This window comes from Rousettus aegyptiacus, unplaced genomic scaffold, assembly GCF_014176215.1.
Source record: "Rousettus aegyptiacus isolate mRouAeg1 unplaced genomic scaffold, mRouAeg1.p scaffold_m13_p_17, whole genome shotgun sequence".
NCBI classification, from domain to species: domain Eukaryota; kingdom Metazoa; phylum Chordata; class Mammalia; order Chiroptera; family Pteropodidae; genus Rousettus; species Rousettus aegyptiacus.
Window position 1 is genome coordinate 18,297,767 of NW_023416292.1, and position 21,379 is coordinate 18,319,145.

Here is a 21,379-nt window from a genome sequence, read left to right on the forward strand (position 1 = left end):
TAACAAGCCTGACAGATAGTAAAGCTATTCTACTGAATAAAAACCTAACTTTATTGAACACAGATGGATTTTCATATTTGTTTTTGGTTTATGGTTAGTGCTTTTGTAAGCTATCTGATCTATGGCAAAACTTACTAATTAGTACTATACAAAGATGTCTACTCTTGTCAAAATTAGGTTTCATTTCAGTTTACTCCTAAACAAATATAGTTAAACCTAGAGAAAAACATTTGTGATTAGAGTATCAGGGTATGGTATATGCTTAAGCTGTTAACAGAAAAGAGATCAACCTCTCTACAGCAATCTTGAAGCACAGATACGAATTTGCATTTTATGTAAAAATTCAGGTTTTATTTTTTACTTATTCTTACATTGGTGAGAACTGACGTCAGGAACTTAAGAACACACAATAATTTTTTTTAACTTTAAGCTGAACAAAAATACAGTGCGGCATTTTCATTAGGTATGACTTGCTTCTTTACATTTCAGAGTATGCAATATTATCCCTTCTTGAACAAAACCACCAGGTTACTAGGGAAACCACCTTTGGAGGAAGTGTTTAATAAGCATCTTTTATTTAAATAAATCTTCCAGTAGGAAATGGAGAATTCACTGCCTTCACCTAGAAGATTCTGTAAAGATATCTGTTAAACTTATCTGTATAGCTCACCAACATGTCCTTACTGGAAACATCAATATTTCCACATCACAGTTCCCAAAAGGACTTTAAAGGCTCAAAATTCTGTGTCTCCTTTGGCTTGCTTCTCTCTTGATTCTACCCAGGCTTTATTGATGGTTCGCTTCATGTCATCATCTCCATCCTCATAAATTTTCTTTAGAACATTCATCAATCCCTCACTAGGATCTGTTTCAGTATCGTAGGAAGGCTTTCTATTAAAAAGAAAACATGTGTATATATAAATGTTCCTATTTACTGACAAATTTTATATGCATGACTACTAAGCACGGAAAAATACAAATCAGGTTAATGTCAGTGGAAAGTGAAGGAGTGGAGATAAGGGAAAGATATAGAGTATCCAAAGATAGTCACATTTAAAATAGCATGCACACATTCATCTTAATGAACACAACAGACATCCATACTTAGTGTATGAAAGAGTGGTCATCAAAATGGTTAGGGGTTACAGCGGGATTTTAGGAGATTTTTAGCAGAAAAGTAAGTAAATAAGCATTTACTTTTCTGAACTGTCTTAATTTTTTAAGCGTACGTTTCCCCATATTATTCGAAAAAATACGATGAAAAATACTAACATACATTACACATGGACACACCTTAGAGTTCATGCATTTTTTAAATTAGAAAAGCCCTCCTCTTAAGCCTGAGGTATATAGATCTGTGCCTGGTCCTTAATGTAGTCTATACTGCTAGTCCAGTCAATGTCCAAACTGGGGCAATTGGCTTTACATTTAATTTTTCACTCACCTCTTTTATTAAGGGTCAGGTTATATACCGGGTACTGGGGATATATGGCTAGAGGAAGACAGGGTCCTATACTCAGGTAATTATTCTAGATTTAAAATCAATTCCATAGACAATGCCTAACTCTGGCCAACCATACCCCAAATGCATGCTGACTGCAGGATAAGGAGTTAGAGGAAGGCGGGTGGTAAATGACTCAGTGTAGTACATTACCACTGCAGAAAATTTAAAGAGAGTGACCTAGAATGGAAGTGGTTTTGAATAAAACTTTTTACAGTAACCATTATTATATGGGATAAAAACATATATCTTTCCACTTTATAGCGGTGACAATGAAAATCTGTAATGACATTATCAGAAATTTCTATGGAATTCAAAAACCAAATGTGGGCCTTTCTGAAACCACTGAAATGGAATCTCTGGGAATGGACGCAGCATCTCCAGAGAAGCAGCACTGGCCCAGGGTTAACCAGTACTGAAGAGCCAACCAAAGCTGGTGACCTCCTGGAAAGGCAAGTTGCTAGACACATCAGGTAGGCTGTGGTGGCCAGAAGCAAATGGTAAGGTAATCAATTTAGCAGTGGACATTAAGAGGTAAAGGGTCAAATTACAGAGTTATCCATAAAGACAAATTATTTAAAATCTATAAGCCCAGCAAAGAACACATTAACTTTCTGGAAGACACGAAAGCAGACTCACTCTTTCTCTTTGCATTCTTTTTCAACCTGAGTCAGGTAGTCCCACCGTGTGTTTTCCGCTTTCTTTCTACATAAGATAATCACCGTATCTGTCTTGACCTGGAAGAAAAGCAGGAAAACAAGCGCGACTTAGATCATGTGGAGATAAGTGTGAATATTTAAAAAAAAACAATTACTCACTTAACTGAGTTACTATTATGCGTAGGACCTGTTTTAAGTGCTGATGATAGTTTTATAAATAGGCCACAGTCTGAACACTCCCGGAGAAGAAAAACCACAACAGGTACACTCCCTCCAAAAGTAAGTGCTCTCAAGACAAAGTGGGTACTAATGGGGGCTGGAGAAGGAACTTCATCAGGAAGGCCTCTCTGAGGTACACTCTGAGCAGTGGTCCACGATCCGGGAGATCGTGGTAGTTGGCACGGCAAAGAGAAAGGCTCCAAGATGGAATGACTTTACTGTGTTTGAAATAAAGGAAAAATGGCTGGATGAAGGACAGAGTAAAGTAGTAATAATAGTAAGAGGAGTAAGACAGTCATATAAGGCAGTATCGGTAACGAGTCTGGAAGGTGGGAAAGAATAAGAATATGCAGCTCTTTCAACAGGGATCCATGGAACTCCTAGGAGTCCTGAGTAACCTTTTACCCGTGGAATCGGTGGATGAAAACGGAGCAGTGAGACACAAGCTAATCAGTAAATTATACCCTAATACCACCTTTAAGCTTCTACATAATTTTATGTAATCATAAGATGGCAAAACGGCATGTCTCTATACCAGATGCAATAAACCTCATTTAAATTTGAAAGAGATTATCTGAATTAGTGAAAAGTATGAATTATAGTTTTAAAAATAAACTTATTTTTTATAGCTTCGCTAACTCCAACTAGGCTAAGTACTTAAATCCTTTCATGTATCAAAAACAGTGTCTAATAGCTACCATTGATTTAAACACTTTGTATATATTCCATTTCATAAATCACTTCACTTTGTGAAATAAATTATTCCCATTCTACGAATGAGGAAACTGAGACATAGAGTTATTAAGTGAGCTGCCAAAAAGTCACAACCAGTAAGTGGCAAAACTGGATTAAAATTCGTCTCACTCTTAACCATGTTAAAAGCTTATTCCCCTACTGATTTTAATGCAATATTCTTCTAGAGCAGGAAGTGGCAAAACTTTTTCTGTAAAGGGCCAGAGAATAAATATTTTAGGCGTTGTGGGCCGTATGGTCTGTTGCAGCTACTTAATTCTGCCATTGTATCACAAAAGCAGCCACAAAGAACACACAGAGACATGAGCATGGCTATGTTCAAATAAAACTTTATTTACAAAATAAGCAACAAGCTGTAGGTTTGCTAATCCCTGTTACAGAAGATAAATTCTAGTTCACCTCAATTTTAAATTGGCCAGGTTCAATTTAATGAGGTTCCACAATAATGACAATAAAAAAGCAAACTTACCTTTTTTGAACTGCCTTCCACAGAGATGGGTTTCAAGAGATTATTCACAATCATGGAGTAACTCTTCCCATTTAGATTCTTTACCAAAAGATCAAATGACCTACAACACATTAGCAAATATATTAACTTTTCTGCTCTCTAGTTCTTGTCAGAAAAAGCCACCATTTTTTTTTTTTTTTTAGGATGAGCATTTGGCCATCCCAGATACTAAGACTCACCCCTTCGAAGGGTGAGTAAAGAGTAATTCTAAATTTAAGCAGAATTTTAGAATCTGCAAAGAGCCCATAACAAAGCAATCTCTAAGTGAATGATCACTGCCTTCCCCATAGTAAGAACTCACCTCTCTGTGAAATGCACCTGCACATTCTCAGTGGGGACCTGATGAACTCCAGTTAAAGTAATATAGATTTTCACAAACTTATCTGATTGGTCCCATCCTAGTAACAGAAACAAAAAATGGGACATAAGTCTGATACTACCTCTAGAACAGCGAATGTACATGGCTCATGATATAACTCGGTAAAATGAAAATCCAATAATAGAAGCATGACAAAAGTTAAAATATAAGAAATTTTTTCTAGATGGAGAAATTGAGCTTCAAAGCAGTTATCTATCCAAAGTTGGGCATTTAGCTAGCGGGAGAACTTGGATTCAAATCCAGGTTTTGTGAACACACAAAACCCATGTTCTTTTTATTTTTTAGAATAAGGAATATGACTGTTAGATACTTCTTCAGTTAGACTTCATTTCCCCTTTTTGTGGAAATAATTTTGCCCTATACCTGAATATTTATTTACTAAGCTTCCACTAACCTGGGTTAAATATTGGTATTGTCTAATCCATAATCATTTCTACTTCTCTAAGCAGTTCAACAAACACAACCAATCCTAGCTTCAATTTGCTTCTCTGACAAGGCAGAATATAAATAGTCCAATTCATCCAGATCTACTAATTTGACTAACCTCCCAATATCTACTAAATACCATTTCCGTATATATTATCAAACGATTTAGTCTCTAACCTAGATGAATCTTGTCAACACATAAAAAGCACACTGTATAAAAACATATTTATTGTATATACATATCCCTGACACTTCCTTAATCCTATAGTATAAAATGTAGGGTTAATCCAAAAATAAAAGCCTACGGAGTTCTGTAGAACTTTATCTAGTTTCTTCTCATTCACTCAATCCATCCTTCACTTTGCTAAGTTTCTCCCTAAACACAAATCTAGGTTCCTGGTTGATATGCCATAATCTTACCACCTTCGGAACAATTTCCTGTATCAACTAAGTACACAGCGATAACTCCTATAGAATTACAGTATCTCTCTTAAACACGGCACACACACTGCTTTTCAAAATACATGCTTTTTATGTCTCAATTCGTGTCCTTTGCTCATGTGATTCCTTTTTTCACACCTGGTGAACTCACTCTTCAAACTCAAACTTAAATATCTCTTCTAATTCTCCCTGTTCCTCACCTTTAAAATTACTTCATCAGGTACATTCTCATAATACTTATGAATCTCTATTCAGTTCAGCTCAGCGTATATTTATTAAGTACTATGTGCTAGATAGTGTGAGCAAAATGAAATGTAAATCTGTCCCAGCCCTCGCAAGAGCTCATCACTCGGATCTGAGTTGCACTACTTCCCAAACCAAAATGTTTACAATCTATTAAGGGAAAATGGTACTGTTAAATTGTTATGGTATTAGTTACATCTGAGTCCCAAGCACACCATGTGCAGGGATTGGGTCCTGGTCACTGTTATGCATTCCCAAGTCCAAGCACAACAGTGGCGCATATTAGGTACACAAACATGTTTCCTGAATTCCTGTTAATATTGGTGGTTGTATTGCAAAGTGAAACAAACACAAAACAGGATGAAAAATAAAAGAAAAAGCTATTTCGGAATAGGTTCCTTCTTGTTGCTACTCATCTCTACACTAACTCATTTTGTTCTCGTTAATAGCATCTAGAATATATACTTTCCTTTTTCATCTCTTAAAAAGGATCTAATTAAATGGGTGATAAGTCCTCTCTCTCAAACTACTAAAAACACTCAAAACTATTTTTAAGTCTGTTGATTGGTCACTACTGAGGAATTGGTCAGAGGCACAGAGAGAGCTGGATGGAGGGGACGAGTCATACCGTAATTGCTGATTTTCACTGTATATCCTGTTGTAATAGGAGCGACCACAGCGGCTGGCTTTTCATTGTCAAGTTCTGCTTTCCTCTGTGATTTCTGCTGCATCTTGTTCTTGATTTCTGTCTCGATCTTGGATTTTTCACTTGTAAGGGCATCACGTACTCTCTTTCTAGTGGTCTTTTCCAGGAGCGCCTTCACCTCTTCTAGATCTTTCTGTAGCTGTGTTAAAAGATAAGTTAGGTATGATAAACAAGATAATAGTTTGATGTTGTGCCTATTGGTCCTTTCACAGTTACTGATATAAAAGCTAAAAATTAAGAGGTTTATTTAAATGTTCTAGGGTAAGGCTGCAACCTGGATTCTTTCTTCTACTGAACTGTAAGTAACTCGCACTTCCTTTTCTTTTTTTTTAAGGAAAATTTTAACAATCTCAAAGTAATAATAAGTAATCAAGCCTAAATTTTCAAGTTTGGTAGACTGTTATCTGCCTTTGCTGTAGAACATTTTATTTACGAGATATTTTTGCGATTTATAAACAAAAATGAAGAAATCTTTTTTTAAGGAATTAATGAATTTTCTCATAACAGCCAATCCTAGTCATCAGATATTAGGAATTTTTAAAATCTTAAAAAAGATGAGTGAATACATGAGTGTGGTGAAATCCAACAGCAGCTTTACTGAGTAATTTACTCTGTCAGTGATTATTCCTCAGTGATCTTCCTCCACCAAATACCCAAATGTTACACATCGAAAAGTTTGAATTTTTAAGACAAAGGATATAAAAAGATATATTTCTGCCTCTAAGAAAAAGTCTTGTTCTGAAGCTCGGGGTTTAATCTTACAGTCAAAAGTCTGGGACGTGGTTGCACGGTGGTAAGAAAAAACCTGGGCAGACACCCCGACATGCTCTTGGGTCACTGAAAAAGCCACCTGTTCTTTCCTCATGCCAGGACTTCCCCTACTGAAGTCCACTTTTTACTTTCTAGAAGTAGAGCCAACATTTTATGAAGTTCAAGAGGTAAAGACGCTGTTAGAAAATTAATGGGCTAAAAAATTTTCCCTCAGTTATCCTGACATATTGCAAATGGAAAGGAATTCATTTTTCTTAGAATAATTTCACATTCTGTCCTCATTCTAGCAATTTAACAGAAAGATACTTACATTACAGCCTGAGATCATATGAAAGGAGCAACATAAAAATCTTTAAATGGTTGATAACTCAGTATAACGTAAGTACAGAGTTTGAAAGTCTTTTGTTTCTTAAGTCTTATAAAATGCAGTAACAGAAAAAATAATGTTTTCTTTTATTCAGGTCTTTTGTTATCTCACTCAAATCAGATGCCCTTGCTTCACCATCTGTAACTGATAACATGGTAAAAAAGTCCAACTGTGCCCACTCTGCAGTCCATACTCTACACCCCCTCCCAACTCGCATTGCCAAGAGAAAATTGCAAACTCATCTTTGTAGCATAGAACCAAGGTGCTATTTGGTTCACAGCAATTTTTATTAATAATGGTTTAAAAATTTACACTGATTCTAATACCAACATGATAAAAATACTGAAATGTAAAATTACATTTGTTTCTATAGTAAAGATTTAGTTTAAAAGAAAAGTATCAAGTCTAAACAAGAGGTTTTACTTCTTGACTAGAATAGGAATCCTTTTTGCTAGATTCAAGAAGGAACTCTGAGAACTAAGGGATTCCCAGGCCTCTTCGCAGCCAGTTTTGGCTCTCAAGTACTACAAGCCTATGGTATCTAAAGTCTGAAGCAACCTAGAGCAGGCCGTTTTAGGTATTCCTCAATTCTGTTACCTGCAGACCCGAAAGTAGTGAAACTGACCCCTTTGTGGTGCTTTTCCTGCACAGGCACTTTAAGATGTCTTAAATACAGCAGTTTTCCATCTAATTTATCTTAGCATTCATTTGTTTTCCTTACGCAAAATGACATATCCCTTTCATCCTCACCCACAAACATATTCAAGCTTTATCATCTAATCTAATTCCAAATCTTCACCAGGAAGCATTAAAATGAAAGTGCCCCAAAATGGACAAAGGACCTGAAAAGACCTTTCTCCAAAAATATACAAATGGCCACCAAGCGCATGGGAAGATGCAGCTTCATTAGTCAGTAAGGAAATGCAAATCAGAACCACAATGAGATACTACTTCACACCCACTAGGAAGGCTCACATCATCAACAACAAAAAACACCCAGAAAATAAGTGTTGATGAGAACGTACAGAAATCTGAACCTTCGGATCCTGTTTCTGGGTATAAAATGGTGCGCGGCCACTTTGGAAAGTTTAGCAGTTTCTCATAGTTACCATATGACCCTGCAATTCCACTCCTAGGTGCATATACTCCAGAGAACTGAAAACATGTGTTCACATACAAAGCTGTACACAAGTATTCATAGCATCAGCAGCAGCACTGTTCATAATGCCCAGAAAGTGTAAATAATCCAAATGCGCATTGATGACCTGATAAACAAAATGTGGTATATCCATACAACGGAATATTATTCGGCCATACAAAGAAATACAAGCTATACCACAGATGAACTTGAAAACATCTGCTAAGTGAAAGAAGCCAAAAAGCAAAGGGCCACACACAGAAAGTAGATGAGTGTTTGCTGGGGGTGGTGGGAATGGGGAGCGAGTGTTTACTGGACACCTAACGGGGGTCTTTTGAGGGTGAAGAACATATTCTGGAATTAGTGATCATGGTTGCACAGCACTATAAATATACTACAATGCACTGAACTGTACACTTGAAAATCGTTAAAAACAATGAATTTGATCTCAAAACAGAAAGAAAATCCTAAGCTCTCCCAAAATGTTTATTTCTAAGTACCTCAACTCACAAAGTCCCTTTATTTTGAAGGGGGGTAATAGTGGGCTATCCGGATGTTATGACTGTAAAGTCGCTTCGGAGATTCTTTCCTCAGGACACATGGCGGGTACCCCAAGGCATGACACAACCTTGCGGCAGGTTATCCAGAATAACCCTTAAATACACGCACATTTTCTTCACTTAAAGCAGACGCTCAGACTTAAAAATAAAGTCAAAGTTGAGATTCCCCAATCCTGCTCGCATTGAGAAAAAGATTTCCAGGAAACAAATCTCGGTGATAGGTACCGAACACTTTACTGTGGGTGACAGTATTAGGCACCGACGTCCTACCCAGGCCAGGAGGGAAACGCAAGTATTATTATCCCCATTTAGCAACTGCCAAACTCGGTCTCCGTGGAAGTTCGGCCGCCCCTGCCGAGTTTGCGGAGCTCGAGCGAGATGAGGCGGTTTCCCGTTCCCACGGAATGGCCCTCGATTTTCGCAACCGGCTGGAGAGTAACGAAGGTCCGCGTCCCCGGGCTCACACGGCGGGCGCGGCGGCGGCCCGAGGCAAGCCTGACGGCGACCTGCTGGCCGGGGCCCCGGCGGCCGTCGCTGCAGCCGCTCGCCCGCACCTCGCCGCGGAGGGACCGGGCCCTGGGGCGCCGGCGCCCGCGACTTTCCCGCAGAGGCCGAGGCCCGGAGGCCGGCACGGCGAGCGCCGCGGGCCGCCGCACGGGGGCGGGGCGGAGGCCGGGGACGCGCGGGGACCCGCGGCCGCGGGGCGCTCGGCACGGGAAACGGGGCGCAGGCGACGGGCGGAAAGCTCCCGCGAGGCCGACTGAGGAAGGTGAGGCGGGGGGCCCTTACCTCCTCCACCGCTGAAGCCATGGTCGGGCCGGGTCAGGCAAGGCCGGGGCAGCAGCTCCGCAGCAGAAGGGACAGGAAACGCCGCACCGAGCGCAGCGCCCGCAGTCTGTGCGAACCCGACCTGCGCGCGGCCGCCGCCCGCCTACCGCACGCGGCGCGTCTGGAACCTTCGCGAGTTCGGCGCCGCGGCCCCCAAGCCCCGCCCGCCTCGCTCAGCCCCGCCCCGCCGGGCCTGGCCCCGCCCCGCCGGCCGGGCCGCCCAGCCACTCTCAACTCTCGCGAGCAAACACGAGGTTCGAGAAGAGTAACGCCTCTTCCTCTCCGCCGGGGCAGCGGTACGATTACACTTTGACCTCATTTGTCCCGGCTGCGCAGTCGCAGCTCGGAACCGCTGCCTTCGCGTACTGTACCCAACTCCGGAAATGACGTAACGATCATCGGGGGTGGGGGTCCAAATCGGAAGTTAACTAGAGTCGGCTGCTTCCGGCCGCTCTAGGACACTAAGCCAACTAGGCAGCCATCTTGTTCTGAGGCTGTTCTGTGAACCTCCGCGAGTAAAGGACAGAAAAGAGAGGAGGCAGCCTGTTTATGTTAAAATAGGGAAAAACGAAGACGCTGAGTATGGAGGATCCCGAAGGGAACTTTGATTTTCAGTGGGCTCCGGCGGTCTGGAGACGTCACCACCGTTTAGTGTCTGACACGTGGTGGCGTCATCATGGACAGCGCCGGGAGGTGCAATTGCGTTGGCCACGTGAGGGCACCCAGTGGCGCTGCCGGCGTTTAAGGTTGCCGGTACCATGAGCCACACCGTGACCGCAGTTGCGGTCTCCTGTACCTCGTGGTGTGTGAAAGCACTTCCTCCGTGCCTTCGCCCCTTCTCCGACATTCTGCGACCCTCCAGTCGCACCCGCGGTTGGCTCCAAGTCAGCTTATTAACCATCAGAAAACGTGGGCTGAGTTTTCCCGGAACTGCGTTGTGCTCTGATGGCTCCAGCAGCACCGTTCAGTAAGGCCCTGAGAAACCCACGCTTCCTGTATTGTACCCTCTGACAGCTTCGAAACGTCTGCAGAACAGTTGGGAACATAAACAGTAACCCCTGAGAAGCCCGCACTCATTCAGCTTTACGTATCGCTCAAGGTGGCGATTAGAATCAGCAACTCAGAAGGAAAAGGCTATTAGAAAAAATGCAGGTTCACCCTTATCGTAAAGAATCGGAAATACAGTACAAAAACGGACAAATTGCTGCACACAGCATGCGTGAATCTCAGAAACATGGCTTAAGGAAAAGATGCCAGACATAGAAAGGTTCATATCGTTTGGTTCCACTTAAATGTACTCTGAAAACAACGAAATAAATTAGCCTGTGGTGTTAAAAATCAGGATGCTCTTTCCTTGGGTGGGGAGGACAGTGACAGAAAGGAGCCACAAGGGGGCTTTTGACATTCAGACACTGTTCTGTGTCTTGATTGGGATGGTTATGGGTGTGTTCAATTTGTAGAGATTTCACTGAGCTGTAAACTTATATTTGTGTAGTTTCTTTTGCATGTTATGCATATCTAAAAGTTATATTTAAGTAAGCCCAGGAGGGAATTTTCCGAAGATAGAAATGTTACTGATACATACAGTTATCAAAATTCATAGAACTGAACTACTAAGATCTGTGCATTTTATTATGTTAGTTATAACTTAGTTTTTATAAAACCTGTTCAACTGAAAGTCTTTATGTACTTAAATAGGAACAAATGTCCCATTTCACCACCTAAAAGCTTGACCTAATGCAATGATTTTCAAATTTGCTTGGTTATGCAGCTGGGGCAACTCCTCCCCCGAGATATCCTAAAATCACAAAATTTTCAAATACCTGCTATTACCCAGTGACTTTCAAATCTGTCTTCAGTCCCATCACTCCCCTGAGCTCCAGACTCTGCTTGTGCTTGGGTGTCTAATAAGCACATCAAATTCAGCTTGTCTTCAATTTCAGGTTCTATAGCCCATCCTATAATAAATCTTGATGGCTTTATTTTCTAAATATGTTAAGAATCAAACCACCCTCACAGCCTCCACTGCTACCACCCAAAACTAAGACATCATTACTTTGGATTTTCAGACTTCTAACTTGTTTCTCTGCTTCCTCGCTGTCTTTACAATTAGTTTCCCACAAAGCAGCCAGAGTAATCTTTTCAAATCATCATATCCCTTGCTTAGAAACCTCCAATAGCTTCCTACTAGACTTAGAATAAAGTTCCAACTTCCTTCCATGACCTAGTATGCTCTACATGATCTTATCTGACCTTTATGAGTCTCCTGTCATCCCATGGGACTCATCTCTCCCTTCTCGCCCCTCTACCTGGCATTTTGGTCATTCCTTGAATCTGCTGAGCTTGCTCTCACCTCCAAGTCTGGTTTCTGTGCTTTCTCTCCATCCGGAATGCTTTTCCTCCAGAGCATCATTTAGATCATTCCTTCACTTTAGTCAGTTCTCTCAAAAGTGACCTCGGGGAGGTTCTACCTACTTGTGTTCAGAGAACCAGAATCAGTAGCTAGGTAGATGAAAGATGATAGGTGATAGATGATAGACAGACACGTTATAATGAGGAATAAACTTACAGTTGTGCGAATTGGCTAATAAGGAAGTCCAAAATTTCTAGGCCAGGCAGGCAGGAATGGAAGATCATAGGCAGGCTGGGCCCTATCAGAACAGGTTGATGCCTTCACCCACAGGAAGCCAGGGAGGGAAGAATATAAGCCTGAACTTCCTTGTAAACTTTCCTTGCAAGTAAACTATTCAAAGATTTTGCTCTGAGTGTGCCTTTGACAGTAATCGAAAGTTTTGTTAAAGTATAATTTCAAAAAGGTGAAATCAAGACTCATGTAACTATAAAATGAACATGTGACAAATATTTTATTCAACTGATTAATAAGGGAACCAGTAATATGTTAAAACTAGATTGAAGTACGTTTGCATAGCCGAGTACTTATGGGCAATTTAATAATGGAATGTTAGTGTGAAGTTGCAAAGTTAGGTTCAAACTGGTATAACCTTTGGAGTTACCCGTTCCACTGGAAAGTAGGGATGTGCATCCTTACTGGACAAAAACCTTCCAGTTAACAAGCAATCATTAAGGCTAGGCCCTTAACAGTGAACAGTGAATTCCACTCATGACCTCCTGCCAAATTCAGTAGATATTTTCTGAAAATGACTATTTTACTTTTTATGTAAAATTTCTCAGTTTAAATACTACATGGGCCAAACTAAAGATGTCTGTGGCCTGGGTTTGGGCCACAAACTGTAATTTTACAATCTCTGATTAATAATTTTTAATACATGCTCAATGTTAATAGGACCTGACTAATCTCTTGGTTTTCACTTAGGTTCCATAAATTCCGAGGACAAAATGCAAATTAGAACAAAAAGCAAATCAGGATTCTTTGCACCTTGCCTCGACTTCCAGAAGCGCCTCTGGAGTTCTGTTTGAGTTATGTATTATCACCCACTGTGCTGTACCTTGAATGACTAGCCACAGCCACCTAATCCAGGATTAGCCAATCAGATTTTTGCAAGATGTTGGAATTGGGACACTGAGATGCCAGTCCATCTCTGCTGTCACTTGAAAAGAGGACACGTAGACTTGGCGGTTGTGCACTTAGCAGCAGAAAAAGCTTGTTTTCGGAGCGATGCAGCAACAGATAAACATCACCCGGCGCGACCAGCAGAAGAGCAGTTCTGGGAACGGTTCCCGTCCCTTGGCCCAGTGCCTCTTCAGACCCCGCTGTTCGGCCTTTGGCAGCTATGATAAACATATCCCTGTTTCACTTAAATAATCGCCTTATTAAGCTAGCTTGAGAGAGTTTCTGGTACTTGCAACCGAGGAGTCTCTGTAGAGAGGAAAACGGCACTGGCTGTTGTGCAGGGTGTCATTGGCAGGGTACACCCTGGAGCAGGCTCCCAAACGAGTTGACTGGAGTCTCGTGTCAAATAACAAGCGTTACATAAATCCTGGGTTCAGATGGTTCACAATAAAATCTATGAGACATACACGGACTTCAGAACAAATGTTTATTACTGCTTAATGGGACCAAAGGGGCAACACAAAGCCTCGAAAACACCACTGGCTCACGAAAGCGTCTCCTTGTTACCTTCTCCGTTGCGTCTGTTTAGTTCGCAAGGCTTCACTCACACGTGAAAACAGGATACTGATCCAATTCAAGTTCATTACGATTATAAAAGTAAACATTTGTTGGGACAATGTACAATAAATTGCACTTTCCTTAACAAGCATTACATTTACATTTACAGAGTGTACTATACATCATACATGGCATTATGGAAACATCTAATTGGTCAGTGTTTACAGAGGAGAGCGGCTGCTCTGTTTCTTTTGTGGTCGATCAGCACTGTTTGGGCTAATCAGCTCCCTTATTCCAGAACCTGTTTTCATTAGACACACCGTGGACAAAATCTATACAATTCATAAAAATAGATGGTAGAGAATTCCTACTACCTTCTCAGCAAGAGAAAGGCAGAAGTCGAAAGAAAGGAAGAAGGGTTGACTGAGAAACTTTTTTCCCTCATTTGAACTAAGAATCCATACATTATGCAAAATACCAAAAATAGAGAAACTGGTGTAAAAGGCTATTGGGACGTCTTGGATTCTGGGACCATCTCCAGCTTTATTCTTGTGCTTTCATGACACCAGAGTCTGGATGCATTTATATCCTTATAAGTCAGTTTCCTATATTTTATTCCACTTATAGAGTTATTAAATTATATTTTACATGTTACTGTCACTGAAAAAGGAAAGTAACTTAAAATGTTCATTTCCTTTTCAATGGTTCTTTTTTCTCAGATCAAAATTTTCAGAATACCACCAATGATGGAGGTGGGAAGAATGGGACATGCTGATGTTTTTATAGCGGGTGGAAAATTCATTTAGAGATAATTGACATGTAGTCTTTCAGACAGAAGCTGAGACGGGAACACCTGACCGCCGACTGCAGTCACTAAGCTACTCGTAAACATCCACTTTTCTCGTTACAACTCAAGATCATCGACTGAGGTGCAGCCCGTCCTGAAGTGTTCATTTTGATAGCTTCTGAAAGATAAGTCAATTCCGAAGGTAAAGGGCTTTGCTTTTATTGTATGGAAGACACTACGAGAAAGGAAGGATGTTTTGGAGCAGTTCTAGTTCAAGGTGACCGTCAGGTAGTGCCCTGGTGGGAAACGCAGGCCACCGAGACGCTGTCTGCCCTTCTGTGTCCGATCGCCCTGTGGGTATTCAGGTGCAGGGTACCGGGGTATACAAAAGCAGCAAGGATACTTTATAAAATTCTACCAGTCGCGCACACACAAATCCAACAGTGTTCAAATCAATCAAAAGTTTGTCCATTCTCTCATTTATTTGTAACGGAAGTAAGAGAATCAGAGCTTTTCAAAGTGTTTTTAAGAGCATGTTAGACAATAGAACCATCATCTTTCTAAGTAATTAAAAGTATTCCCCCCCCCAAAGATAAATAAAACAAAGTATTTAATTTTCTAAAAGCTCCTTTTTCCCTTACAGGGGTCCTGAAAGCAGACAACTGCCTTAGCAGAATAGTTAGTAGGCTGATTTCAGCTAAAGAAAAAGGAAACTCAGTCCCTTACATGAGTTACATATGCCGTTCTCATCCTCAGTAACTAATCAACCCTTGTAAGGATCTCATCTCTTGTGCCCTAAACTGTATATTTTCTTGTTTTTCTCACTTTAAGATATGAAGCCACTAGTTATTAAGTGAAAAATATTTTGAGAAAATGGAATAGAGGTTTGAGAAAAATAAATAACACAATTATAAAAGAATGAAAATTTCGAAAAAAGGAAGATAAATATGACTAAATTTCCCAACATCGGTACAAAGATTGCTCTTCTACTTTACTATGGAAACATAAGAAAGCCAGAAGAAGAAACTGCTAACTTAACAGCTTGGGGAGGGGAAGACGTATTGGCTGTACAGAAAGACAGGCCAAAGGCCTATGTGACATCCCTACCAGTGTTCCTGACGGGCACTCGTAACATAGAACATTAGGTAACTGACTCTTTCTTAGCATTAACTTGTATGTACCTAAATATAATGAATTGTGCCGTGGCTCAGGATGCGGGAAGCTGGTCCACATGTGCGCTGCAAAATTCAGCGTGGTTTCTTTCAGCTTTAAAGAATGTATTACGTACGAGTTTCAATATATAAAATCTAATGAACTGAATAATCAGGTTGAATTCCATTCCTTTAACTTATTCCGCAGAACTTAATGTAAAGAGAAATGGTCCCTTTTCAGAATATTGCGAAACGTTGGATTTTGGGAGGAACGTTTTATGCAATGTATCCCAGGAAAAGATGAAAAACACTCGGGTATCTGAAAATCTTCTGGCTATTTGGGCTGGTTAATCTCCTTCTAAAAGAAGTCAAGAGAAGAGTAGCAATTCTCAAATATATTCCAAAATAAGTGAAATTAAAACTAGCAGTTTTCAACAATACACAGTGAAGAGCATGTGGTTTGCCATTTTAACATATTGTATGACTAACCATATCATATACCACAGTTTGAATTTTCTGTCTTTACTGCTGCTACCAACCCAAAGGCATTGCAGCGAGGAAAAGTTTAGACTTATAGTACAAACGCACACTCCAGTATGACATGAAACTGGAAAAGAAAAAAAAAATCTATAGTTTCCCATTGCAGTCTTTTAAAAGAGTTAAAAGAAAATGCAAAAGATAGATTTAGGAAATGTTTGGAATGTATGTAAACCTAATGGTTTTGTTTCAAGAAAAAAATGTAAAGGGCTATGAAATTGAGCCAGATGAACAGGTAAGTACGAGAGCTGGAGCCATGCTATTTCTCCCTCAACTACCATTTAAGGAAAATTATGCAATTTAGGCATTCTGTGGAATATGCTGTATAGCAGAACTATGAGGCTCACGAAACACAAAAGAATGTCTTTAATTTAGCTAGCCCTCTGATAGGCAAATTGTACAAGGCTTCTTGGAATCAAAGCGTAAAGTACCAGTAAAGCTAACACATTATACTGAATGTTTTACAGAAACAAATACCAAGATACAATTCTCTAGCCATTAATTTTACTCCTTAAAAAAAATAAATAAATAACTTCTAAACCACCATGCAAGGAATGTTAAAATCAACATAAAAACTCAGAATGCTGGGTTGTTTTTGTTTTTGGTATAAAAAAATGAATATTGTGATGAAAGACGTTAGGACCAAAAAAATTCTGTGAGAACAATATTATTTGATGAGTGTAACAAAGGCTAGCAGACAACCCTATCAGTTTTACGGGCTGCATGGGACCTAAGTTAAGCACTTGCCGATGGCGGGACCTCACTTTAGAGTTTAATGATAATTTCAGGAGAAGGATCCACACGAGCAGCTTGAAGTACATGCTCCTGAAGTCAAGATGGATCTTGATTTTTACTTCCAAGAGTGTGTTAGTTTCAATTGTTTCAATTGCAACACATGGCACAGATGAGAATCACTCTGTCCGTGCAGACCTTAAGGTCGTTTACAAAGAATATGTTCACCAAGGAAGCCAAGGGTGAGCATCAGCAAATGTTACTGTACACACCTGACAGCAGGTGGGTTGCCGTAAAAATAGCTTAGAAAATGGGAAAATTCTTTTTGCCCTTACTAAACGACTTCCTGTACGGACTATTTATATAGACATGTTAAATACAATTGAAAAAAAAAATATTTCCATCAACTTTTAAACATTAGCTTTCTTTACCTTTCCATAAGATAAGTATTTCTATAAAGGTTTCAGATTCAATCAAAAATGTTTACAGACGCATTCGCAACTCTTTGTCTAGGGGTGCTAAGGGTGTGTTTGGGGGAGGTACAGGAATCAGGAAAAGGTGCCCAACATTAAACTGAGATGGCGTGAAGCTGACCTCGGCTTCCTGCTTCATAACTTTAGCAGTAATATTAGTGTTTCCTTAGCAAGCACCTGACAACATTAAATGACACGCTCGGTCCCCGGTTCTGCACTCCATCTGAACCCAGGCCTCTCTAGGCCCCTCCGGGGACGATTCCCTAAGGCTGCAACTTGAGATACCTATGTCCCAGTTTAGACTTGCCGGAACTCACAACTTATTCACACGTAGGAACTTGCAGTTCCCGTGTGCAGTTCCTAAAAGGACCTGTTAGAACGCCAGGGCCAAAGTGATTTATTTCAACCTGCGTTTATCAGAACCTCAGTTCGTTCTATCTAGTGTGTATTCTCAATAGCCTATCTTATCCTACGGTTCTTGGCACTTCAGTTCCAGATTTACCCAACAAAAAATGAAATCAACTAATTCCCTCTGGGGACTGTTCAATCCTCAGGTCTGGCCTTTCCTTCAAACAGGATTATCGCTGTCCAGGAAATTGTTTTCACGAGGAAATGTGACAGTGGTCGTGACTGGCCCCACAGTGTGCTTTATCTGAATAAATCCTGAAAAGTTAAGAGGTTTAGCTTTCAATTTTTTTTTTCCTGTGACAAAGAACTTCCTATCACTTTGACCTTGGAATAAAAGACATCTCCATTTTTACAAAAGATAAAAATAATTGTGAACACTTAGTTCTAAATAAAAAGCATTTAGTTCTGAATTACTGAATTCCAACTAAACATCAGGCATAGAAAATAATGTTTCATACTGTGATGCATCTGAACGCGGCCTTCCATGAAGAAGCTTGAAAACAGGTATCCGACATAAACCAGAGCAGTTTCAGCGCCGTCCCTCTGAGGAGTGTCGTATGAGAAAGAGCTACGGAAAGACCTGGTGGGCTCCCTGGCCTCCTCTAATGGGACACCAGCGAGGGCTCTGGGTTTCCGTCGCTTTGATCATTGTGCTCTTGTGCTGGGGTGAGGCTGGAACTATGTGCTCTCCTTGGGTGGCGGGGTGGCCTGTGGCGGCTGCAGGGGCTGGGTGCCCGTGGCCGTTTTGATAGAGTTCAGGGTTTTGCTAAACCAAGAGTTTTTTGCAGCTTGGATTTCATTCATTAGGGCCCCTCTCTGATGTTCGAGTTCCTAATTAAAGAAAGAAAATTATCTGAATTTTATAAGTGTCTTCTCTCTCTGCTGAAGAAGTCCAAGGACAGCTTTTTGGAATCCCCAGGTCTACACAGCCATAGTCTTCCTCCCGCAAAGCCCAGGGGAGAGTTAATTGGCTTCTTAATGCAAGGAAAAGGTTTGGGCACTGAAAGAGTTGCCCCTAAGAACCAGGATCTGTGCTTTTTCTGAACAGGGAGATGAAACCTCATTTTATCTTGTTTTTCCCCCTTGCAATTTGGATTTAGGTTACAACCTGAAATAACATGGTTAAAACCACAAATAAACGTAAACATACGGACAGATTGATAGTGTAAGCACGAATGAGTTCTCGTTCCAAACACACGGTTTTTGCCCTGAGAACCCGGCCGAGGGCCAGTGCAGAGACAGTGAAGGGTCGCCAGCGCGGCGCAGGCCGGTGCCACGGCAGGACGCAGCAGCGCGTAAGGGTCACTGGGAGACAGGGAACGGGGAACCGTCCATCAGAGGCCGGGGCTGCTGTTCTAATTATGTTCCCCCCGATTATGGGGAAATAGATTTGGCAGAATCAGGTAAAGATGAAAAGATGCTCCAAAGAAAAGAGCGGGTGCCGGTGGCGTTCCCCAGCATCAGCTGCCGAAGCTGCCGAGTTCACCGAGGAAGGCCCTCGGCAGAAAAAGTCTCGGGGGAAACCAAAAAGGCTTCTGCTCGAGTCCCCCCCCCCCCAAGACGTACTCTTACTCTTAAAATTTCACTTTCATCTATATCCGTTTATATCAGAGTTCGAAAATAATGACATTAACGCGACTACGCAGGGCACATCGGTGGCCAGAATCCACCGATAGTAACAGCTATGATTCTGGGCCAGATAGGTGTACATACGTGCCGAAGCCCTGGACTGTCCCAGACCATCAGCCTCATTTTCTCCTGGCCTTTATTGAGTCACCAACCTGGATTTTACACTTGGCCTCCACCAGCTGCAGCTTGGTCTGTGCCAGTTCCAGCTCCATCTCCCTCAGCTGCTTCTTCAGTGAGTCCTTCTCGTCGTCCGACTCGACTCCCTGGTCCTCTCTGTTTACGGCTGCTGGTTTCAAAGTGCCCTCCTTGCTGAAAATGTCACTGCAATGTTTGCACGCCATCATTTTACCCTGAAATGTCCAAGAGAAACAGACAACATCGAACTGTATTCCACCGCATAAATCATTTCCTGAAGCAATATGTGATTTGATTTTTATTGAGATGCTTGCTGCCTGTTGACATCAAATGCAGGCCCATTTCTAAAGGAAATTGTTTTTCTTGTGTTACAACCAAAATGGTTATAACACAAAACCCAACGGTCCCCGACCGGTGCTTCTTTTCCTTAAAAGCATCTCTAGAGAGACTCGGAATAGACAATATCCCAGCATCTCTTTGAAACCTGTTCTAGACATTTCGTACTGCCACTGCTCTTACTGGATGCCAAGTCTCATCCATTACGCTCAGCACGCAGCAGTCTGCATGTAGCATCTCCTCATTTGATCCTAGAGTGACTGCGTGACCAGGTACTATTATCACCCCCCATTTTACCAACGAAGAAACTCAGTTTAAGTAACTTGCCCCTCGTAGACTGAGGTCATTAGGATCAACCTAAATATACCTTTGCAACCAATAAAGCATATGTCTTTTTGCTCAGCTTTAAGTAAAGATGATCACTAATGTCCAAGGTAATAATAAAAGTAACCCAGGCCTGGATTGCCAATCGGAGCACAATCAGCACCGAGCGAAGCAACTCTTGTCAGGATGACGATGCCATCGTTTTCTTAAAACCTCTCCAAAAGTAGTTCAGAATGAAAAGATATTATGGGGTCTTTCTATTTTGATGTGCTACTGTTACAACGAGCTCAGTATGTCTACAACCACAGCATCCCGTGGTAGAATTGCAGGCCGGATGGAGATGCAAGGATCTAAGGGCCCGCCCACCCCCTATACCTGGCTGAGCTCTAAGTAGTCTTCTTAGAAGTTCCACACCCCTCCTCTTAGGCTTACATATCAGAACTTAGATTCATAGGTACACCGAGCCTCAAGGGAGTCCAGGAAATCGCACCTTTTAACTAGTATGTTTCCAGCCCGGATAACACCGGGGTTCTGCTACTCAAGAAAAAGAAGGGACGGATGTTGGGCGGGAATCTGCAGTCTCTCCCGCTCCCTAGCACTTCGGCACGTCTGCCGCCTGCAGCGTCGTGAGGCTCATCACTCTTGCCCGCGTTACGTTATACACTAAAGTGCCCGGAATGCATTTATTTACTAGTTTTAAACCTCAATACATTCAAACAGAATTATGTCATGTCCCTAGGACACTGGTCCTGAGACTTGGCTGTGCCAACGCTGCTTCTTAAGAACACCAATCCTGCTGTTTCTATAGAATAAGCAATTGCTTGTTTCAAATAATCAATTATTACCACCAGGGGGCAGCAAATAAATAAATGCTACGCGTTTTCTTTAAAAAATAAACCTCTAAAACAATTGCTGGGAAAATCAGCTGCCCAACACGTGTTTTCCAGCCGAGCCCTAGGCTGCCCAGGGCGTTCACTGTTGAATCCCGGATCACCCGTGACATTCACTGATCAAGAGAGCGAGGGGCAATTCTGCCAGGCCATGCGCCGAAGGCTGATTCACGCCCGGCTGGGATGCAGGCTGCTGAGGGGTCCCAGCATCCAAGGATGCTCAGGGCCTCTTGTGACAATGCTCAAATCCTATGACCTGCCTCTGACAGCCCATAAGATTTATGGGAACAAAACCTTTCAGCTGGCAGGGAAGAGGATCACACCCCAGTCAGAAGAAAGATACTATTCTCCATAATCCCTAAGTCCTTTAGAACAGGGGTCTAACCCC

At 41.5% G+C, this 21,379-nt stretch overlaps 2 protein-coding genes across 17 annotated transcripts in view; both read right to left on the reverse strand.

Moving 5' to 3' along the window:
- Positions 1-329: 329 nt before the first annotated feature.
- Positions 330-9,630, reverse strand: LOC107515513 (calcyclin binding protein). The gene is made up of 6 exons (XM_016154393.2): positions 9,461-9,630; positions 5,758-5,974; positions 3,942-4,038; positions 3,602-3,701; positions 2,141-2,238; positions 330-891 (listed from the first exon to the last, which is right to left on the reverse strand). Exons 1-6 carry the CDS (start codon positions 9,479-9,481, stop codon positions 735-737), a joined length of 690 nt encoding a protein of 229 aa, XP_016009879.2. The 5' UTR covers positions 9,482-9,630; the 3' UTR covers positions 330-734.
- Positions 9,631-14,822: 5,192 nt separating this feature from the next.
- RABGAP1L (RAB GTPase activating protein 1 like) overlaps positions 14,823-21,379 on the reverse strand; it is a 376,617-nt gene continuing 370,060 nt past the window's right edge. For 11 of the 16 annotated variants that reach the window (XM_036234598.1, XM_016154398.2, XM_016154399.2 and 8 more), the window contains 2 exons: positions 19,459-19,656; positions 14,836-18,508 (listed from right to left, as the gene is read on the reverse strand). In XM_036234598.1, the coding sequence (XP_036090491.1) occupies positions 18,356-18,508; positions 19,459-19,656 (351 nt within the window). In that variant the 3' untranslated portion in view covers positions 14,836-18,355. Of the gene's footprint in view, positions 18,509-19,458; positions 19,657-21,379 lie in introns of all 16 variants that reach the window. The other 5 variants (XM_036234594.1, XM_036234592.1, XM_036234593.1 and 2 more) reach the window with 1 other exon arrangement.

What these genes read in the sequence shown, in the direction of transcription:
- LOC107515513 (XM_016154393.2), bottom strand. Translation starts at nt 9,481, where the DNA reads ATGGCTTCAGCGGTGGAGGAG. An exon ending in TGGCTTCAGCGGTGGAGGAG is followed by an intron (nt 5,975 to 9,460) that starts GTAAGGGCCCCC and finishes CTTTTAACACAG; the next exon opens with CTACAGAAAGATCTAGAAGA. An exon ending in TGGAAGGCAGTTCAAAAAAG is followed by an intron (nt 2,239 to 3,601) that starts GTAAGTTTGCTT and finishes CTTTTCTTCCAG; the next exon opens with GTCAAGACAGATACGGTGAT.